Genomic DNA, 22,597 nt, shown 5'->3' on the forward strand with positions numbered 1-22,597 from the left:
TGTGGATGAATTGAAGATGCTGCAATACAACGCTCAAGCTTGTGATATCATCTTCAACGGATTGTGCCCCGAAGAATTCAACAAAATCAGCCATCTTGAGAATGCAAAGGAAATTTGGGATACTTTGATTGATATGCATGAAGGTACTGACTCCGTCAAGGAATCCAAGCTAGATGTGCTCCAAAGTTAGCTTGACAAGTTCAAGATGAAGGATGGTGAAGGTGTTGCTGAAATGTACTCTAGGCTTGCTCTTATCACAAATGAGATTGCCGGCTTAGGGAGTGAAGAAATGACCGACAGATTCATCATCAAGAAGATCCTAAGAGCATTGGATGGAAAGTATGATACCGTGTGCACATTGATCCAAATAATGCCAAACTACAAAGATCTCAAGCCAACGGAAGTCACTGGAAGAATTGTTGCTCATGAGATGTCTCTCAAGGATAAGGAGGAACTTCACAACAAGTCAGGTGGTGCTTACAAAGCCTCATGTGAAGCCCCCACATCATCAAGTGAGAAACAAACCTTCAATGAAGAATTGAGCTTAATGGTGAAGAACTTCAAAAAATTCTACAAGAGTAGAAGCAAAGAAAGAAGCTCCCAAGTCAAGGTCCTACAATGACAAAAGATCTTCTAGTCGAGAGCGCAATTGCTACAATTGTGGGAGACCTGGACACTATTCCAATGAGTGTACGACACCCTACAAAAGAAGAGAAGATTCTCCAAAAAGAAGAAGCAAAAGAGAAGAATCACCACCAAGAGAGAGGAGGAGTAGAGATGATCGTTATGAACGAAGACCCTCAGGGAGAAGCAAGGATTCGGAAAGGAAGGACAAGTCATCAAGGAGCTACACAAAACGAAGACATCAAGCTCATGTTGGTGAATGGGTATCCGGCTCCGACTCCGACAATCACTCCGAGAGAAGCTATCACTCTGACTCCGAATATACTCAAGATGAAGGTGTTGCCGGTCTAGCACTTGTGTCAACCAACTCCTACGACATATTTGACTCACCAAATGAAGGAATTGGAAGATGCTTCATGGCCAAAGGTCCAAAGGTAACGCATCCCGAGTATGTTGATTTCAATAGTGATGAAGATGACTTGCTAGGTGATGATGATTTACTTGTTGACAACTCTAGTGATGAATACTATGATGAAACGTCAATTAATCATGCTAATCAAGATAAAACGAATGACAATGATAAGGAGAAGATTGAGCTTCTAACTAAAGAACTAAACACTCTTAAGTTAGCTCATGAAACTATCTTCGAAGATCATCGAGAACTTTTAAGGGCTCATGAGAAGTTACGCTTTGAAAATCTCAATCTTGAGCAAGAGCATGAGTTCTTAAAAGCAATCAATGATGATCTCCGTAAGAAAAGTTCTTCTTACATTGCCAAGCGTTTACTCTTATCTACTTACATGCCTCAAGTCAAATCTAGTAACAAGTACAAGAAAGATCCTTCCTCTAGTAGTAACAATAATAATAATGCCAAATCAAATATTGTTGCTTCTAGTAGTTCTCTTGATTCCACTAATGATTCTCTTAGCCAAGTTACACTTGAGCAAGAAAATAGCTTATTGAAGGGAATTATAGAGAAAGGTGTATACAAGAGCCTTGCTGGGAGTAAGCAGTTCGAGGAAATTGTACGCAAGCAAGGAAGGCACCGGAAGAATCAAGGTGTTGGATTTGAACGAAAGTTCAATGCCAATGGAGTTGAGTGGGAAGAAGATCAATACCCCAAGACAAAGTTTGTTCCTCAACAAGAGAAGTATGATCCTACTTCCTTCAAGGGAACACAAGCACAAGATGATCTTCCACCATAAGACCACAAGAACGAAGGCAAGGACAAGCTTCAAGAGGAGATTGATGCATTTGAAGAAGCACCCAAGGCCTTGGTCAAGTGGGTTCCCAATATTACGTCAAGTTTTACTTCATCAAGTACAACTACAACTCCAAGGATTCCCATCAATATGATGTGGATCCTGAAGAAGAAGAACTAGAGAGTTCTTGAGGGTGACTCCGCCAACATTCTTCACTCATATCATTATGGCAAGGACAAGTGCAATCAACTTCCACATCTTGCACTAATTCAAGGAGTCACAAACCCTCATGTTGGTAAGGCAAGGGACAAGGTAACCTAATAATTTCATGGACATCATCTTGTGTGTGCATCACTCTATGTCTATGGATATTCTTGTTTGTTCCTTGTGGGACTAACCCATGTAGGTATGTTGAAAGTGCAACTCACTCCAAAGGATTGCTCCAAATGATCTACATCAACATTGAGCATCCACATCTTCAACACCTACATGAAGTCATCATCGACAAAACCCAAGGTTAGTTCATCCCTCTAAAAGGGGATCTCACATCTAGGGGGAGCTTAACTCTAAGAATTGAGTCAAAGCAACTCTAATGGTGTGAACACATCAATGCATTATGTAAAAGTGGTAACCCCGCTTGAGCTTAAACGATGAGTATGACCTATGATCAAATGTTCTCATTTGACTCCTATGTCAATATACTCATATATAGATGACCTAGTCATCGCCAATTGTTTGATATATGCTAGAATTGGTTGTGCATGCTTTGCCACATATTTCATTTGCCATTCTATTGTGTGAGCATGTTGGTTGCATACTTTACTCATTCGAGGACATCCACTTGTTGCTTTGATTGTTTGGGTTCTTTTCTTTTTTGCCAAGTGGATGGACAAGAATGCCTAAGAACCTTCTTTAGCTGTCTGTGCTTTTCTCATCTCAAACTCTATTCATGCTACATCACAAAATTTGATCAAGTCAGATTCGAACCACTCTGTGTGAGGAGCACTTGGAGTCCCCGATTCGTCAGAGACTTAAACTTCCAAAACTTCTTTGTGATTCTCGGTTTGACCGATTCCTCCATTTTGGTCCCACCAAGATCACTAGGTCGATCTAGGTTTTCAATCTCAGTGCAAACGATTTGAACTTTTTGGTCCCACCGAGTTGCTGTAACTGTATACAGTTATGCATCTCGGTGCCACCGAGTTGTTCCACTCGGTCACACCGACAGGGTCGGGCTATATATAGTCACGGGCAAAAATTTGGAAATTTCTCCAAACCCCTTCGCCCGCGCATTGCTCGCTCTGCCTCCAGGGTCTCCGGATCGTCTCCTTGTCGCCAGCCGCCTCCTGTCGCTGGTCTCCGCCGCCGTTAACGGATTTCACCCCCGCCGTTGCCGCCGTAGCGAGTTCATCGCCAAGCTAGGGTATGGACTCGATCACAGTGCTATCCTCGTCTGATTCCTAGCACATTGTGTTCATTATGTATCTTGCCACGATTGAAACACTCCTATCCAATCAAAACAATCCTTAGAATAGATGCGATTTGAGAATTTAGGGTTAGTTTTCCGCCGAAACCATCTCGGACCCACCGACTTGAAAAACTCGGTCCCACTGATTTGGCTAACGCCATTGCACTAGTAACTGTCGGTCTGACCGAGAATTACAAATCGGTGTGACCGATTTTAAAACTGAGTGAAACCCTAGCAGTCTCGGTACCACCGAACTGTGACTCGGTCCCACCGAGTCTACCAGTTTAGGCTCCAAAACTGCTTCGGTATCACCGAGTTTGAAAATCGGTTGATCCGAAATGCTTTCTGTGGAAAACTAAAACTGAGTTTTTGAATCATTCTTTTGCAAAAATCTCTGCATTTTGTGATGCTCATCCATTCTATCTCATCTATAACTATTCATAGGGTCAACAGTCAGTGATTTGCAGCATGTCAGACCAAAGTGATAGTCAGAACAAGTCAGAAGAGCAGATTCACATGAGTGAGGGCACTAGTCCCTCAAGCTCTTCAGATGAAGGCAGCAGGAGCACCCCAAGCAATCTGCCTAAAGCTGCCACCAGGACAAGGAAGAAGAGAACCTCAGAATCTGAGGATGAGGATTATATGGCAGAAGAAGGTGAGGCTACTTCCAAGAAAGTAGTGCTCAAAAAGGAGTATGGCTCAGCAAAGAACACTAAGCCTGGACTTAATAGGAAGGTCCCTGCCAAGAGGACACCTATGCTGAAGGTCAGAGGATCAACTCAAATACCTGAAAAGCCTGATCCCAAAGAGCCTGCTGCTACTGAAGGAAAGAAAAGGAAGGAGAGGGTCAAAAAGACCATAGCCAGAGTTATTGGGCAACCTTCCATGATGGAAGAGGAAGAAGAGGTTGCTGCACCAGCACCCAAGGCACAAAAGCTGATGGGTGATGCTATAAAATCAGGGGCTGCAACATCAAAGCCCAAAGAAGCACCCAAAGCTGCCCCCAAGCCTAAGATTGCACCAAAGAGGAATACCAGGAGTATTCCAGCTGCTGAGAAGAACAAAGCCCCAATGTCTGAAGTTGCTGATGAGGAAGAGGATGAAGGACAAGTCCTAAGGAAGCTAAAGCCCAAGATTCCGGACCACAATGATGCTCATCATGTGGCTGAGGACATGAATATCAGGAGAGACTCGGGGTTGAGGCTATGGAAAATGAAATATCCATATGCCACCAGGAGAAGGATTGCTGTTGATTACAGGTTCCATACAAAGGAACAACAGGACTTCTATGAGACAATCTTGTTGGACAAGAAGCCCATAGTGTGTGATATGAGGTGGGTCGACTAGACCTACATGAAGGAGAATGAAGAACACTATCCTGGAGTGTATGACAGTTTTGAAGCTTGTGGAGTTGCAGATTTTGTTGGGCAGAAGCTCACCAACTGGAATGATGGACTCATTATGCAATTCTACTCCACAGCACACTTCTATCCAGATGGCGGGATAGTTTGGATATCAGAAGGTACGAGGTACCAGTCAATCATAGAGGAATGGGCTAGTCTGATCAATGCCCCCAAGGAGAGTGAAGATGACTTGGATGTCTATGCCAAGAAGAAAATGGGACATAATACTATGACACATATGTACAAGGAGATCCCAGAAAAAGCTCTTGAGACTTTCTCGTTTGGGTCAGTCCACTTTCTTCTGTCAGGGCTGCCTACGATCAACTGGATCCTAAGGCACACTCTTTTGCCCAAGTCAGGTAACCAGAGCATGATCAGAGGGCATGCAATAAACTTGCTGCATATATTTGATGTGCCACAGAAATTCAAGGTCATGAGCCTTATGGTTGAGACCATTAAGAGGACAGCAGCAGACCAGAAGAGAAGTTGTGGATATGCCCCACAAATTCAGGAGTTGATTAACTCAAAGATGGGCATAGGAAAATATCTGTTGGATAAGGAACACTTTGCTCTTTATCCAGACTTTGAGGACAATCAGGTTGTCATGAATGAGAATGAACCATCATCAGTGCAAGCTCAAGAGAAGAAGGAGAAGGCAAGGAAAGAGAAGACTACCAAGATGCCAACTCAAGAGGAGGCATCTGAGTACTTTTTGAAGAACAAGCAGGAGTAGCTTGGTTACTTGATAGCATCATCTCTGAGGATTGAGAAGGGGTTGGCCACCCTAACTCAAAACCAGGAGAGCCTGAAAAGAATCATGGAACAAAAATTCTATGATCTAGATGTCAAAGTAACTGAGATTCAGTCTGTTGTGGAGCAGCTTCAGGAAGACATGCAGGAGAGGAAGGGCAAGACAACCACTGATGCATTTGCCAGAGTGCCTAGAGCTCAGAGGTCAGCTGCAGTGCCTGTGACAGACACTAGAGCCACATCATCTGCACCAGCAACAGCTCCTACAGCTCCAGGGCAACCAGCTCCAGCACCAACTCCTCCAGCTCCATCTACATCAACTGAAGCTTTCATCCGAGGAGCCATCTCTACACCACCACCTGAAGATCAAGCCTGAGAGTCCATCTAGCACTATGCATTTTCTATGAACTTTTTGGTAACTTGTTGCCAAAGGGGGAGAAAATGTTATAGATCATAGGCTTCGAGAGAGAGTGTTGCTTTTGTTCTCTCTTGCTTTGGTGGTTAAACTTTGTTTGCTTTTGATTGCTTAAGATACTATGCTATTACCTGTGAGACATTGATGATCATGTGTTTGATCATAAGCTACACTTATGCTTGTTTGATGATATTATCTTACCTATCCTTATATGATCATTCACTTTGCTTGGTGATGAGTGCATGTATTCAATCTTTATTATTTTGAGAGCTTCACCAAGATGTATGTGACATGGAAGAGTAACCCATGAGCCTAATTCCTTGTGCATTTGCAGTCCAAAGCAAATCTTAAACTATGCACAAATTTAGGGGGAGCTCTTGCTTATCACATACTTCTCAAAGCGACGATGTTTTTCAATCTTTTTATCATTTGTCGAAGCTTTGATCTATATGTTGTCATCAATTACCAAAAAGGGGGAGATTGAAAGTGCAACTATCCCTAGGTGGTTTTGGTAATTCATAATAACATATAGCTCATTGAGCTAATGCTATTCCAAGACTATTATTTCAGAAAAATCTCAATGAATGGCATGGCATGGATGATGAAAGTGGATCCCTCAGAATATCAAGGACAAAGGATTGGCTCAAGATCAAAAGCTCAAGACTCTTCATTTTACATTTTAGTGATCCAAGATCACATTGAGTCTATAGGAAAAGCCAATACTATCAAGGAGGGATGAGGTGTTGCTTAATGAGCCTCTTGCTTCAAGTGCTTAGTGATATGCTCCAAATACCCTCAACTACTTTCTCACATCCTCATATGACCTACACCTAAAGCCAAAATCGGTCACACCGATTCTTTCTATCCGGCGCCACCGAGTTCAAATGTCATAGCCACTGCCACAAACCCTAGGCAAATCGGTCTTACCGATAGGGATCTCGGTCTCACCGAGATGGGATTGTAATCTCTCTGTTTCCCTTCGTAATGTTTCGGGCTAACCAAAGTGAGCGATCGGTCCCACCGAGATTGCAATGTAAACTCTCTGTTTCCCTTTTGTAACATTTCGGTCTCACCGAAAAGAGCAAATCGGTCCCACCGAGTTTACCTGACCAACTCTCTCGTTAGCTTATTACCAAAATCGGTCTCACCGAGTTTGGGTAATCGATCTCACTGAGATTATGTTATGCCCTAACCCTAACCATATCGGTCCTACCGAGTTGCATGTCGGTCCCACCGAAAATCATAAAGGCCACTAGGTTTACTGAATCGTTCTGACCGAGTTTGTTGATTCGGTCCCACCGAGTTTGGTAAATTGTGTGTAACGGTTAGATTTTGTGTGGAGGCTATATATACCCCTCCACCTCCTCTTCATTCATGGAGAGAGCCATCAGAACAAAGCTACACTTCCAACTTACCATTTCTGAGAGAGAACCACCTACTCATGTGTTGAGGCCAAGATATTCCATTCCTACCATATGAATCTTGATCTCTAGCCTTCCCAAGTTGCTTTCCACTCAAATCTTCTTTCCACTAGATCCAAATCCCATGAGAGAGAGAGTTGAGTGTTGGGGAGACTACAATTTGAAGCAAAAGAGCAAGGAGTTCATCACCAATGCACCATTTGTTACTTCTTGGAGAGTGGTGTCTCCTAGATTGGCTAGGTGTCACTTGGGAGCCTCCGACAAGATTGTGGAGTTGAACCAAGGAGTTTGTAAGGGCAAGGAGATCGCCTACTTCATGAAGATCTACCGCTAGTGAGGCAAGTCCTTCGTGGGTGACGGCCATGGTGGGATAGACAAGGTTGCTTCTTCGTGGACCCTTCGTGGGTGGAGCCCTCCGTGGACTCGCGTAACCGTTACCCTTCGTGGGTTGAAGTCTCCATCAACGTGGATGTACGATAGCACCACCTATCAGAACCACGACAAAAACATCGGTGTCTCCAATTGTGTTTGAATCCTCCAAACCCTTCCCTTTACTTTCTTGCAAGTTGCATGCTTTAATTTTCACTGCCTATATACTCTTTGCATGCTTGCTTGATTTGTGTGATGATTGCTTGACTTGTCCAAAGATAGCTAAAATCTGCCAAAGTCTAAAATTGGGAAAAGGTTAAGTTTTGAATTGGTCAAGTAGTCTAATCACCCCCCCCCCTCTAGACATACTTCAAGGTAGTACAACCACTCTCCAAGAAGTAACAAATGGTGTGTTGATGATGAACTCCTTGCTCTTGTGCTTCAAATGATAGTCTCCCCAACACTCAACTCTCTCTCACAGGATTTGGATTTGTGGAAAGAAGATTTGAGTGGAAAGCAACTTGGGGAAGGCCAGAGATCAAGATTCATATGGTAGGAATGGAATATCTTGGCTTCAACACAAGTGTAGGTGGTTCTCTCTCAGAAAATGTAAGTTGGAAGTGTAGGTTCGTTCTGATGGCTCTCTCAAGAAATGAAGAGTGGGTGGAGGGGTATATATAGCCTCCACACAAAATCTAACCGTTACACACAACTTACCAATCTCAGTGGGACCGAATTGAGAAACTCGGTCGGACCGATTCAACAAATGATGTGACTGTTAGGATTTTTGGTGGGACCGATATGCAACTCGGTAGGACCGATATGATTAGGGTTAGGGCATAACGTAATCTCAGTGAGACCGATTACACAAACTCGATGAGACCGATTTTGGTAATAAGCTAACCAGAGAGTTGGTCAGGCAAACACGGTGGGATCGATTCGCGCATCTCGATTAGACTGAAATGTTACGAAAGGGAAACAGAGAGTTTGCATTGCAGTCTCGGTGGGGCCGATCTCTCATCTCGGTGGGACCGAAATGTTACGAAGGGAAACAGAGAGATTACAATCCCATCTCGGTGAGACCGAGATCCCTATCGGTGAGACCAATTTGCCTAGGGTTTGTGGCAGTGGCTATGACAGCTGAACTCGGTGGCGCCGGATAAAAAGAATCGATGGGGCCGAGTTTGAATTTTGGTTTAGGTCATATGTGGATGTGAGAAAGTAGTTGAGGGCTTTGGAGCATATCACTAAGCATTTTGAGCAAGAAAGCCATTAAGCAACACCTCATCCCTCCTTGATAGTATTGGCTTTTCCTATAGATTCAATGTGACCTTGGATCACTAAAATAGAAAATTTAGAGTCTTGAGCTTTGAGCTTGAGCCAATCCTTTTGTCCTTAACATTTTGAGGGGTCCACTTTTCTCATCCATGCCATGCCAATCATTGAGCTTTCCTGAAATATTTATCTTGAAGTAGCATTAGCTCAATGAAATATATGTTGTTAGGAATTACCAAAACCACCCAGGGATAGTTGCACTTTCAATCTCCCCCTTTTTGGTAATTGATGACAACATATGGATCAAAGCTTCGACAAATGATAATAAGATTGAAGAACATTGTCGCTTTGAGAAGTATGTGAAAAGTAAGAGCTCCCCCTAAATTTGTGCATTATTTAAAATTTTCTTTGGACTGCAAATGCACAATGAGTTAGGACCATGGGTCACTCTTCCATGTCACATACATCTTGGTGGAGCACTCAAAATTATAATAATTAAATGCATGCATTCATCACCAAGCAAAGTGAGTGACCATATGAGAATATAATGGATAATGTCATCCAACAAGCATTAAGGTAGCGTATGATCAAACACATGATCATCCAAGAATCGATCACCAAGCAAAGTGAGTGATCATATGAGAATATAAGGAATAATGTCATCCAACAAGCATTAAGGTAGCATATGATCAAACACATGATCATCCAAGAATCTCACACAAGGCATAAAGTACTCAAACAAGCAAATAACAAAGTTCACCCACCAAAAAGACAAGAGAGACCAAAAGCAACACTCTCTCTCGAAGCCTATGATCTATACATTTTCTCCCCCTTTGGCAACAAGTTACCAAAAAGTTCATAAAAATGCATAGTGCTGAATGATTCTCAGGCTCAGTCTTCATGGGATGGTGTAGAGATAGCTCCTTGGGCGAAGACTTCTGTTGATGTAGCGGGAGGTGGTGGAGAGGGTGCTGGAGCTGGATGTACTGAAGCTGTAGCTGGTGCAGATGATGTAGCTCTGGTTTCTGGAACAGGCACTGCAGCAGATCACTGTCCTCTGGGCACTCTGGCAAAAGCATCAGTAGTTGACTTGCCCTTCTTCTCCAACACTTCCTCCTGAAGTTGCTCAACTGCGGTTTGGATCTCTGTCACTTTGACATCAAGAGCATAGAACTTCTGCTCTATGATTCTCTCCAAGCTTTCCTGGTTTTGAGTTAGGGTGGCCAGGCCCTTCTCAATCCTCAAAGTGGAGGCAATCAAGTAGCCTAGCTGATCTTGATTGCTCTTCAGGAAGATCTCAGATGCCTCTTCAGCAGTTGGCATCCTTGCAGCCTTCTCAGTCCTTGCCTTCTCCTTCTTCTCTTGTGCTTGTACTGATGATGGTTGATTTTCATCCATCACAACAGTGTTGTCATCAAAGTCAGGGTAGATGGGCATGTGTTCCTTGTCCAAGAGATATGTGCCTGTGCCCATCTTGGAGTTTATAAGCTCCTGAATCTGTGGGGCATACCCACAACTCCTCTTCTGATCAGCAGCGGTCCTCTTGATTGTTTCCACAATTAGGCTCATGACTTTGAACTTCTGAGGCACATCAAATATATGAAGCAAGTTAATTGCATGGCCTCTGATCATCTTGTGATCACCTGACTTGGGCAAAAAGTGTGCCTTAAAATCCAGTTGATAGTGGGTAGTCCTGACAACAGATAATGTATGGATCCAAACTTGTGTGTGTCAAGTGCAGCATCTGGGATCTCTCTGTACATGTGAGCCATGGAGTTGTGATCTTTCTTCTTCTTGGCATAGACATCCAAGTCATCCTCATTTTCCTTTGGAGCATTGATCAATTCAGACCATTCTTCAACTGTTGACTGGTACCTTGTACCCTCAGACATCCAAACTATCCTCCCATGTGGGTAGAAATGAGCTATGGAGTAGAACTGCATAATGAGCTCATCATTCCACTTTGTGAGCTTCTACCCAACAAAGTCTACTACTCCACAAGACTTGAAACTATCATAAGCTCCAGGATAGTGCTCTTCATTTTTCTTGATATACTCCCAGTCAACCCATCTCATATCACAAACTATGGGCTTCTTGTCAAGCAGCACTGTCTCATAGAAATCCTGTTGTTCCTTAGTGTGGAACCTGTAGTCCACAGCAGTTCTTCTCCTGACAGCATAGGGGTTAGTCAGTCTCCACTGTCTAAGACCTGCATCCTTCCGGAGCTTCATGTCTTCTGCAACTGGGTGAGCATCATTATGATCTGGATTTTGGGCTTCAACTTCCTCAAGACTAGTGAGTCTTCATCTTCTTCTTCAGCTGTTTCAGGCACTGGGGCCTTGTTCTTCTCTGCAGCTGGAATATTCCTGGTATTCCTCTTGGGTGCAGACTTGGGTTTTGGTGCAGCAGCCTTGGGAGCATCTTTCGGCTTATATGGAGCAGTCCTGGATCTTATAGCATCTCCCATCAGCTTTTGAGCTTTAGGTGTTGGTGCAGCAACCTCTTCCTCTTCTTCTTCCATCATTGAGGGCTTTCCAACAACCCTAGCAATGGTCTTCTTGACCCTTTTTTTTCCTTTTCTTCCCTTCTGGAGCAGCCTCTTTGGGTTCAGATTCCAAAGTTACTTGAGTAGAGGCTCTGGCTTTAGACATGGGAACTCTTCTTGCAGGTGCTTTGGTCTTCATACCAGGCTTAGTGGTAGCAGTTGTACCATGTTCCTTCTTCAGCACCTTCTTCTTAGATGTGGCCTCATCCTCAACAGCCACATAGTCCTCATCCTCAGAATCTGAGGTTCTCTTCTTCCTGGCCCTGGTGGCTGCCTTTGACAAGTTGCTGGGTGTGCTCCTGCTGCCCTCATCGGAGGTACTGGAGGGACTAGTGCCCTCACTCATGTGAACTTGCTCCTCAGACTTGTTCTGACTGTCACTCTAATCTGACATGATGCAAACACTGACAGCAGACCCTGTGAATAGATATAGATGATGTAGAGTAGATGAGCATCACAAAGCACAAAGGTTTTTGCAAAAGATTGAGTCAAAAACTTAGTTTTAGTTTTCCACAGAAAGCATTTCGGAGCTACCGATTTGTAAACTCGGTGATACCGAAGCAACTTTTGGAACCTAAACTAGTGAACTCGGTCAGATCGAGTCACAGTTCGGTGGCACCGAGACTGCTAGGGTTTCACAAAGTCCTGAACTCGGTCACACCGATTTGCAATTCCCAGTCAGACCGAGAATCACATGTGCACTGGCATGAGCCAAATCGGTGGGACCAATTTCTACAACTCGGTCGGTCCGAGATGAGTTCGGCGGAAACCTAACCCTAAATTTTCAATCCAAAGCTAACCTACGGAGTGATTTCGTTGGATAGGAAGTTCTCGATCGTGGCAAGATACATGGCAATGCAATGTGCTAGGAATCGGAGTGAGGATAGCACAAAGTTTTAAAATCCATACCCTAGTTCAGCGATGGACTTGCTACGGCGGCAACGGCGGAGACGATTCCCATTGACGACGGCGGAGACCAGCAGCTGGAGGTCGCTGTCGACGAGGAGGACGATCCGGAGACCCGAGGAGGCAGAGCAGGCTGTGCGCGGGCGAAGAGGTTTGGAAAAATTTCCAAATTTTGGTCCGGGGGTATATATAGCCTGTCCCCATCGGTGTGACCGAGTGGAACAACTCGGTGTGACCGAAAAGTTCAAATCGGTTGCACCGAGATTGAAAACCTAGATCAACTTAGTGAACTTGGTGTGACCAAAATAGATTTCTCGGTCAGACCAAAACGCACAAATAGGTTTTGGAAGGTTTAAGTCTATGACGAATCGGGGACTCCGAGTGCTCCTCACACAGAGTGGTTCGAATCTGACTTGATCAAACTTTGTGATGTAGCATGAATAGAGTTTGAGACAAGAAAATCATAGCTATCTAGAGAAGGTTCTTAGGCATTCTTGTCCATCCACTTGGCAAAAGAAGAATAAATCAAACAATCAAAACTACAAGTGGATGTCCTCGAATGAGTAAATTATGCAACCAACATGCTCACACAATAAAATGGCAAATGAAATATGTGACAAAGCATGCACAACCATTCTAGCATCTATCAAGCAATTGGTGATGACTAGGTCATCTATATATGAGTATATTGACTTAGGAGTCAAATGAAAACATTTGATCATAGGTCATACTCATTGTTTAAGCACAAGTGGGGTTTTACCACTTTTACATAAAGCATTTTTGTGTTCACACCATTAGAGTTGCTTTGACTCAATTCTTGGAGTAAAGCTCCCCCTAGATGTGAGATCCCCCCTTAAGAGGGATGAACTAACCTTGGGTTTTTTCGATGATGACTTCATGTAGATGTTGAAGATGTGGATGCTCAATGTTGATGTAGATCATTCGGAGCAATCCATTGGAGTGAATTGCACTTTCAATACCTACACGGGTTAGTCCCACAAGGAACAAACAAGGATATCCATAGACATAGAGTGATGCATACACAAGATGATGTCCATGAAAGCATTAGGTTACCTTGTCCCTTGTCTTACCAACAAGAGGTTTGTGACTCCTTGAACTAGTGCAAGATGTGGAAGTTGATTGCACTTGTTCTTGCCAAAATGATAAGAGTGAAATATGTTGGCGGAGTCACCCTCAAGAACTCTCTAGTTCTTATTCTTCGGGATCCACGTCATCTTGATGGGAATCCTTGGAGTTGTGGTTGTACTTGATGAAGTAGAACTTGATGTAGTCTTGGGAACCCACTTGACCAAGGCCTTAGGAGCTTCTTCAAATGCATCAATCTCCTCTTGAAGCTTGTCCTTGCCTTTCTGCTTGTGGTCTTGTGGTGGAAGATCATCTTGAGCTTGTGTCCCTTTGAAATAAGTAGGATCATACTTCTCTTGTTAAGGAAGAAACTTCGTCTTGGGGTATTGATCTTCTTCCCACTCAACTCCATTGGCATTGAACTTTCGTTCAAAACCAACACCTTGGTTCTTCCGGTGCCTTCCTTCCTTGCGTACAATTTCCTCGGATTTCTTACTCCCGGCAAGGCTCTTGTAAACACCTTTCTCTATGATTCCCTTCAATAAGCTTTTTTCTTGCTCAAGTGTAACTTGGCTAAGAGAATCATTAGTGGAATCAAGAGAACTACTAGTAGCAACAACATTGGATTTAGCATGATTATTGTTACTACTAGGGGAAGAATCTTTCTTGTTCTTGTTACTAGACTTAACTTGAGGCATGTAAGTAGATAAGAGTAAACGCTTGGCAATGTAGGAAGAACTTTTATTGCGAAGATCATCATTGATTGCTTTTAAAAACTCATGTTCTTGCTCAAGGTTGAGCTTTTCAAAGCATAACTTCTCATGAGTCCTTAAAAGTTCTCGATGATCTCCTAAGATAGTTTCATGAGCTAACTTAAGAGTGTTTAGTTCTTTAGTTAGGAGCTCAATCTTCTCCTTATCATTGTCATTCGTTTTATCTTGATTAGCATGATTAATTGACGTTTCATCGTAGTATTCATCACTAGAGTTGTCAACAAGTAAATCATCATCACCTAACAAGTCATCTTCATCACTATTGAAATCAACATACTCGGGGTGTGATACCTTTGGGCCTTTAGCCATGAAGCATCTTCCAAGTCCTTCATTTGGTGAGTCAAATATGTCATAGGAGTTGGTTGAAACAAGTGCTAGACCGGCAACACCTTCATCTTGAGTATGTTCTGAGTCGGAGTGATAGCTTCTCTCGGAGTGATGGTCGGAGTCGGAGCCGGATACCCATTCACCAACATGAGCTTGATGTCTTCGTTTTGTGTAGCTCCTTGATGACTTGTCCTTCCTTTCCGAATCCTTGCTTCTCCGTGAGGGTCTTCGTTCATAACGATCATCTCTACTCCTCCTCTCTCTTGGTGGTGATTCTTCTCTTTTACTTCTTCTTTTTGGAGAATCTTCTCTTCTTTTGTAGGGTGTCGTACACTCATTGGAATAGTGTCTAGGTCTTCCACAATTGTAGCAATTACGCTCATGACTCGAAGATCTTTTGTCATTGTAGGACCTTGACTAGAAACTTCTTTCCTTGCTTCTACTCTTGTAGAACTTGTTGAAGTTCTTCACCATTAGGCTCAATTCTTCATTGAAGGTTTGTTTCTCACTTGATGATGTGGGAGCTTCACATGAGGCTTTGTAAGCACCACTGTACTTGTTGTGGAGCTCCTCCTTATCCTTGAGTGACATCTCATGAGCAACAATTCTTCCAATGACTTCCGTTGGCTTGAGATCTTTGTAATTGGGCATCATTTGGATCAATGTGCACACGGTATCATATTTTCCATCCAAGGCTCTTAGGATCTTCTTGGTGATGAATTTGTCGGTCATCTCTTCACTTCCTAAGCCGGCAAACTCATTTGTGATGAGAGCAAGCCTAGAGTACATTTCAGCGACACCTTCACCATCCTTCATTTTGAACTTGTCAAGTTGACTTTGAAGCACATCCAATTTGGATTCCTTGATGGAGTCGATACCTTCGTGCATGTCAATCAAAGTATCCCAAATTTCATTTGCATTCTCAAGACGGCTGATTTTGTTGAATTCTTCGGGGCACAATCCGTTGAAGAGGATATCCACATGCTTGAGCGTTGTATTGCAGCATCTTCAACTCTTCTGCGGTAGCTTGATGGTTCGGTTCTCTCCCATCAAAGAATTCACCTTGCAAGCCAATACACACAATAGCCCAAACGGCGGGGTTATCTCCAAGAATATGCATTTTCATCTTATGCTTCCAACTAGCAAAATTAGTGCCATCAAAGTAAGGACCTCTACGGTGGTAATTTCCCTCGCTAGACGCCATACTCTCCTAGGTTGTGAAACCAAGGCTATGACCACCAAAAGCTATGGAGATCAAAGCAAATAGAGACTAAAGCTCTAATACCACTTGTAGGATCAAAAGTATGTCTAGAGGGGGGGTGATTAGACTACTTGACCAAATAAAAACTTAGCCTTTCCCAATTTTAGTCTTTGACAGATTTTAGCAACTTAACACAAGTCAAGCAATCTTAACACAATTCAAGCAAGCATGCAAAGAGTATATGAGCAGCGGAAAGTAAAGCATGCAACTTGCAAGAATGTAAAGGGAAGGGTTTGGAGAGTGCAAACGCAATAGGAGACACGGATGTTTTTGTCGTGGTTCCGATATGTGGTGCTATCGTACATCCATGTTGATGGAGACTTCAACCCACGAAGGGTAACGGCTGCGCGAGTCCACGGAGGGCTCCACCCACGAAGGGTCCACGAAGAAGTAACCTTGTCTATCCCACCATGGTCGTCGCCCACGAAGGACCTGCCTCACTAGGGGTAGATCTTCACGAAGTAGGCGATCTCCTTGCCCTTACAAACTCCTTGGTTCAACTCCACAATCTTGTCGGAGGCTCCCAAGTGACACCTAGCCAATATAGGAGACACCACTCTCCAAGAAGTAACAAATGGTGTGTTGATGATGAACTCCTTGCTCTTGTGCTTCAAATGATAGTCTCCCCAACACTCAACTCTCTCTCACAGGATTTGGATTTGGTGGAAAGAAGATTTGAGTGGAAAGGAACTTGGGGAAGGCTAGAGATCAAGATTCATATGGTAGGAATGGAATATCTTGGCCTCAACACAAGTGTAGGTGGTTCTCTCTCAGAAAATGTAAGTTGGAAGTGTAGGTTCGTTCGGATGGCTCTCTCAACAAATGAAGAGTGGGTGGAGGGGTATATATAGCCTCCACACAAAATCTAACCGTTACACACGACTTACCAATCTCGGTGGGACCGAATTGAGAAACTCGGTCAGACCGATTCAGCAAATGATGTGACCGTTAGGATTTTCGGTGGGACCGATATGCAACTCGGTAGGACCGATATGATTAGGGTTAGGGCATAACGTAATCTCGATGAGACCGATTACACAAACTCGGTGAGACCGATTTTGGTAATAAGCTAACCAGAGAGTTGGTCAGGCAAAGTCGGTGGGACCGATTCACTCATCTCGGTGAGCCCGAAATGTAACAAAAGGGAAACAGAGAGTTTGCATTGCAGTCTCGGTGGGACCGATCGCTCATCTCGGTGGGACCGAAACGTTACGAAGGGAAATAGAGAGATTACGATCCCATCTCGGTGAGACCGAGATCCCTATCGGTGAGACCGATTTGCCTAGGGTTTGTGGCAGTGGCTATGACATCTAAACTCGGTGGCGCCGGATAGAAAGAATCGTGGGCCAAGTTTGACTTTTGGTTTAGGTCATATGTGGATGTGAGAAAGTAGTTGAGGGCTTTGGAGCATATCTTTAAGCATTTTGAGCAAGAAAGTCATTAAGCAACACCTCATCCCTCCTTAATAGTATTGGCTTTTCCCATAGACTCAATGTGATCTTGGATAACTAAAATAAAAAAATGTAGAGTCTTGAGCTTTGAGCTTGAGCCAATCCTTTTGTCCTTAACATTTTGAGGGTCCACTTTTCTCATATATGTCATGCCAATCATTGAGCTCTCCTGAAATATTTATCTTGAAGTAGCATTAGCTCAATGAAATATATGTTGTTAGGAATTACCAAAACCACCCAGGGATAGTTGCACTTTCAAAAGAGTTTTAATATCTCGAAGATTTGCTTGTTTTTCTTTAGACTTTATTTTTTTTTAATCGCCGTAATCAGCTCATGTATCTCTACAGTTTGCTACTATAAATATATGATGGTGTTGATTGGCAAAAAAGAGAGAGAGAGAGTTTAGGACCCAGCAGCCAGGTCTACAAACGAAGACTTCAATTTTAGGTTTGGGCGTGGTGGTGTCCGGGACAGCCAAAGCGATCCGGTCTGGTTCGGTTCTGGTCAAGGCAAAAGTATTTATCTTGCTATTAATCATTATTATCAACTCAAATTCCCAATCATGATTCAGGATTATTCTTCCTGGCTCTGCTCCAACTTAGTAGTACTCCCTCCGTTCGGAATTACTTGTCGTAGAAACGGATGTATCTAGATGTATTTTAGTTCTAGATACATCCATTTTCGAGACAAGTAATTCCGAACGGAGGGAGTATATGTGAAGCCAGCTGCATCGTTCAAGTGGTTCCTATTTCTGCATCTGGTGCGGTCGTGCGGACGACACGACACGAGCCCTTGCTACTTACTCAATCCAAATTTTAGCCAATTATAATTCATGTTTAGTCAAAAAAAGAACATTACTTGATGAACAAATTGCTTCCATGCTCATGAGCAAATTGAGCAAGTCAGTGTGCCATCTTTGCCGAGTATGCTGGGCTGCCGTTCAAGTATTCCAGCACAAGAGTTGGGCAAATCTGTCCGAACGATCGCCGTGTTAAGCCAAACAGCTGACTTTTTGCAGTAAAAAAATCTGAAGCAAAAGCAGTATGGCATTGTTGCTGCACTACATCCTCACAAACACACATCTGTGGCACTCTACAGCAACATAGCATCGTTAAACGCTACCAGGGCAGTCAGTAGCCGACTCAGACCAATAGCTTCGGCAGTCGATGGAGTTCATCCCACTGCAGATTCAGTAGCTAATCGACCTTAATTTGCCTGCCAAACAACAAAATTGGTATCATGTGAATGCATCAGGCTCTAGCATACAAAGTTTGAATAATATGGTTTTCATCATGGCAGGTAGTATCTTGCTTCCAGAATATGTGGCTTAACTTAACTACTGTACTTCTGAACCCAACAATTTAGATGCAAGATATATGCTTTTGTTTCATCTGACAAGCTATTGGAAACCCAGTTAAACGTAACGAATCATATAAATCACCATAGACTGAGCGTGCACATTAGCTCGGCAAAAGAAGTGCGTCATGAGTAAGACCAGAGGAATTTAGAGAAGAAAGCTAATAACAGGAGAATACAAAAGTAAATGTGCACAAGGAATTGCACAACGCCGCATACTCATCATGATTTGGAAGAATGGGAGAACAAGTAGGCATACAGTTCTCTGACACGGTAGCCATACGTCAAAAGTAAAGAAAGCGAACTACATATCCTAAGTCAGGGGAACAGAATACCTGCAAAAAATTAGTTGATTTTAGGGCTTAAGTAGAACTGCGGATCCCTGAAGAACCTGACAATTGTCTCTGCCTTATCCCTGGAGAGGTCAGTGCTTTCTAGGATAGAACTCTCGGATGCTTTTGCAATTGCTTCAATGGAGCCAATAGCTTGGGCAAGCTATGAAATCAAGAGCATGACTATCAGCATGGCATGATACTGATATGACTACTGTAGAGACAGAAAACACACACTAGTTAAATAGAAATATGAAATTTGGTGTTCACTGTTCACCAATAGATTTTCACTGCAATTAGCATCGCATGACAAATTGTACAGAGCAGGTATCAGAGAATGGAGGACTTCTCAAGTTAGGTAAACTGGTAAGTGCTTAGTTCTCATTCTTGAATAGTTGCATAGAATCAAGTTGTTCATGAGAGAGGCACAATAATTATGTTTGAGCCTTCGAGCACTTGTCTATGGTGAACTGTCCTCAACCATGCTTTAGAAAAATGATTGCCAACGGCAAGGCAAATGATTGTACTTATCGTGTCTACCATTTGAGTTGTTTTTCTCACTAGAGACAAAACTTGCAAATAATTCAAAACTGAAATGACTAGTCAGTAGCCAAGAGATCATCCGGTTACATATTAAGATAAAAGATAGTTCAGTACACACCATATTGGCATCGTGATCATCAATACCAGGAATAGAGGTGAGCACTCGTATATAGGCATCCATGGACTGAACTGCTTCCTCCCGCTACAGACACAGGCGAGAAATCACTTAGCTTAAATTTAGAGCTACAGCATTTGCAACAACAAAAAAAGAAAATAAAAAAGCTACATATAGTGCAGTGATAGATCTGGAAGCATGTGAAAGTACCTCATTCCTCATTGTTGAGCTAATGTCCTGCTGCTTGCAGACTGAACAAAAAAAATGTGTTGATGTGTGTCAGATGCTTGCAGCTTAGGACTTGATCATGAGCCAAATTAAGTTAGATATTTACCTCCACGGGCATGAGCAATTTTGAGCATCATCTCAAATCCCATCTCTGGATCGTTAACAGGCACAAATGTAGGGCAGCCAAGCTCCATGCCATACCTTGGTTAAGACAAACATGAGTAACAATGATCCAACTAACATACCCCAGCACTAGCAAAATATATATTAGTTGCTTACTTGAAATAAGACTGAGTAAACGATTCCATTTGCTCCACTGTAGGAACAGCAACAACGACATAGAGATTTTTGAACTGCCTCTTCAGTGCATTCACCCTGCAACAAGAACCATTCCAGCAGTGGAGCCACCATTGCGATTGTTACAGCAAACAAACACCATACCAGCATACTGCTGTAAAACATAGCAGGGAAGAGTGTCACACCTGCTAAAAACAGCAGCTGCATTCCCACAGTCCCAGCTCGTCTCAAAGATGAAAGCAACTGATAGCCCCCCATTGTTGAAGATGAAGTCCTGTAATACACCTCCTCCATCAGTTTTTGCAAAGACACCACAGAATCATTCACGACTCGTGATTTGCAGGGCAGGAAGAGACGCTTACAGGAGATATCGACAGGAAGTTCAGGCGATACGAGTTGGCGGCCAGGAACGCGCCAATGAAGTTGATAAGGTGGTGGTCCTGCTTGTCTCTCCACAAGGTGCTCATCATGCATATTCCACGGCCTGCGACACGACACCCAGCGGAGCCATCAAGATCCAATTTAGCATATGGATATGTCAAAAAAATCAGCACATGGTTAACTGAGAGGTTGTTTGTACGACGATCTAAAAATCATGTCCGTGTTCAGCAACTTCATTCAGCAAACAATTCCTGAATTTTCTGAACCTAACATTGGAACCACACAGCTAGCCTTTGGGTCCTTCCACAAGTATAAACAGAACGAAAGGGGCGATTCCTCCGGGCATGGTTATGCTACTGAATATATGCGCATGGTTGCGTCAGGATTCTCCAATCAAAATTGGTCATGAATCCCCATCAGCACATCGCATACGCAAGCAAGCAAAACATTCCGGCCAAGTCGAGCAACTGACGGCCGCCACGGCACGCCCGGGCTTAGTCGGCGAAGCGCGCTGCAGCGAATCGCGTGATAACGTGCGGTGCCGTGCCGGAACCCTAGCTAGCGAGGGCGGCGCGTGCGTGAGCAAGCTAGTGAGTTGGCGGGTGGATCGGCGCCGCACCTGGGATTGGGGCCGGGGCGGGAGCGGGCTGGGGCTGCGGCGGACGGGAGGAGGTCCGGCAGCGCTCCATCGGAGAGGGGAGGAGGCCCGAAGCCGGGGCAGAGACGACGACGAGGCTGCGGCGGTGCGGTGGCGCGAGGCTTCGTGCCGTCGCCGTGCGTGCGCGCGAGGGGGGCGACGGGCGAAGAAGGGTGAGGAAGGGGCTGTGGGCTGGGCGCCGCGGCGGAGGTGGGCCTGGATGTCTCGGTGGGCTGCGCGCAGCCTTGTCACAACGTTGCGCCCTCTTTTTTTTCGGAATGTTAAAAACGTGGAGTCCTCCTCGTGCTGGTTCCTATTCGGCGCCTTTAGCGCCCGTTACAGGCGTTTTCGCTAACGGGCGCATACCCCCTCGCCACGTTGGGCCGGCCCAGTTTTGACTTGTTAGAAAACTGGAAAAAGGGGAGCCAGAGCTGGGTCTCGAACCCGCGACCAGTTGGTTTAGTGTAAGACGCCCCGACCGACCCACCACATCCTTTCATGTGATTTTTTTGCTTGTTTTCCCCTTTTTTATTTCTTTTTCTTTTCCTTTTTTCTTTCTTTTTTTAAATTCGCGAAACTTCTTTCCTTCACGAATATTTCTTCAAAATCGATGACATTTTCTTGAATTTGATGATTTTTCGAAAATTTGATGAACGTTTTTTAAATCCGATGAAATTTTTTCAAATTTGATAAAAAAAATTGAATTCGGTGAACTTTTTCCGAATTTGTGAACTTTTTTCCGAATTCTGTGAACTTTTTTTGAATTCCGTGAACTTTTTTCTGAATATGGTGAACTTTTTCCGAATTTGATGAACTTTTTTTGAACTCGTTGAACTTTTTTTCGAATTCGGTGTACTTTTTCCGAATTCGGTGAACTTTTTTCTGAATTCTGTGAACTTTTTTTGAATTCGGTGAACTTTTTTCTGAATACGGTGAACTTTTTCTGAATTCGATGAACTTTTTTCGAACTCGTTGAACTTTTTCCGAATTCGGTGAACTTTTTCGAAATTCGGTGAACTTTTTTCAAAGGACCAGAGTACATACTGTAGCAAACCAGTCCATTTTTTCAAGAAAACCACTACGTACTGTAGCATTTTTTGAGCGAACAAAAAATGATCGAGCAGGCAGCTTTTTTTTAGCAAGCGACGCAACTAGCGAGCGAACGGCAGGAGCCCACGATCGAGCGACGGCAGCAGCCAGCGAACAAGCAGCGGCAGCCAGCGAGCGTTGCTGGGCCAGGCCCATGCAAGCGACTCAGCGGGCGCTGGCTTGGGTAACGGGCGCTAAATGCGCAGGAGGAGCTTTCCCTCCTCGTCAGCGCCTTCGGGATTTCCTATTTGGCGCATATGCGCCCGCTTGCGAACCGGCGCCTGCAGCGCTTGCGCGATGGGCCGGCCCAATAGCTTTTTTTTCCTCCGTTTTAATCAGCAAA

General features: G+C 43.8%; 1 protein-coding gene across 2 annotated transcripts; it reads right to left on the reverse strand.

Annotated features, from left to right (window-relative positions):
- Positions 1–18,075: 18,075 nt before the first annotated feature.
- On the reverse strand, positions 18,076–21,328 carry LOC119367162 (protein PARTING DANCERS homolog). Of its 2 annotated transcripts, XM_037632759.1 has the most exons (9): positions 21,148–21,328; positions 20,510–20,631; positions 20,333–20,421; positions 20,130–20,225; positions 19,957–20,051; positions 19,833–19,873; positions 19,626–19,709; positions 18,968–19,127; positions 18,076–18,491 (listed from the first exon to the last, which is right to left on the reverse strand). In XM_037632759.1, the coding sequence occupies exons 1-8, from the start codon at positions 21,215–21,217 to the stop codon at positions 18,978–18,980; spliced, it is 747 nt and encodes a 248-aa protein (XP_037488656.1). In that variant the 5' UTR covers positions 21,218–21,328; the 3' UTR covers positions 18,076–18,491; positions 18,968–18,977. The 2 variants fall into 2 exon arrangements, with proteins under 2 accessions (XP_037488656.1, XP_037488657.1); XM_037632760.1 differs by lacking the exon at positions 18,076–18,491 and having other exon boundaries at positions 19,060–19,178.
- Positions 21,329–22,597: the final 1,269 nt, after the last annotated feature.

The sequence above is a fragment of the Triticum dicoccoides genome, chromosome 2B (assembly GCF_002162155.2).
Source record: "Triticum dicoccoides isolate Atlit2015 ecotype Zavitan chromosome 2B, WEW_v2.0, whole genome shotgun sequence".
NCBI classification, from domain to species: Eukaryota; Viridiplantae; Streptophyta; class Magnoliopsida; order Poales; family Poaceae; genus Triticum; species Triticum dicoccoides.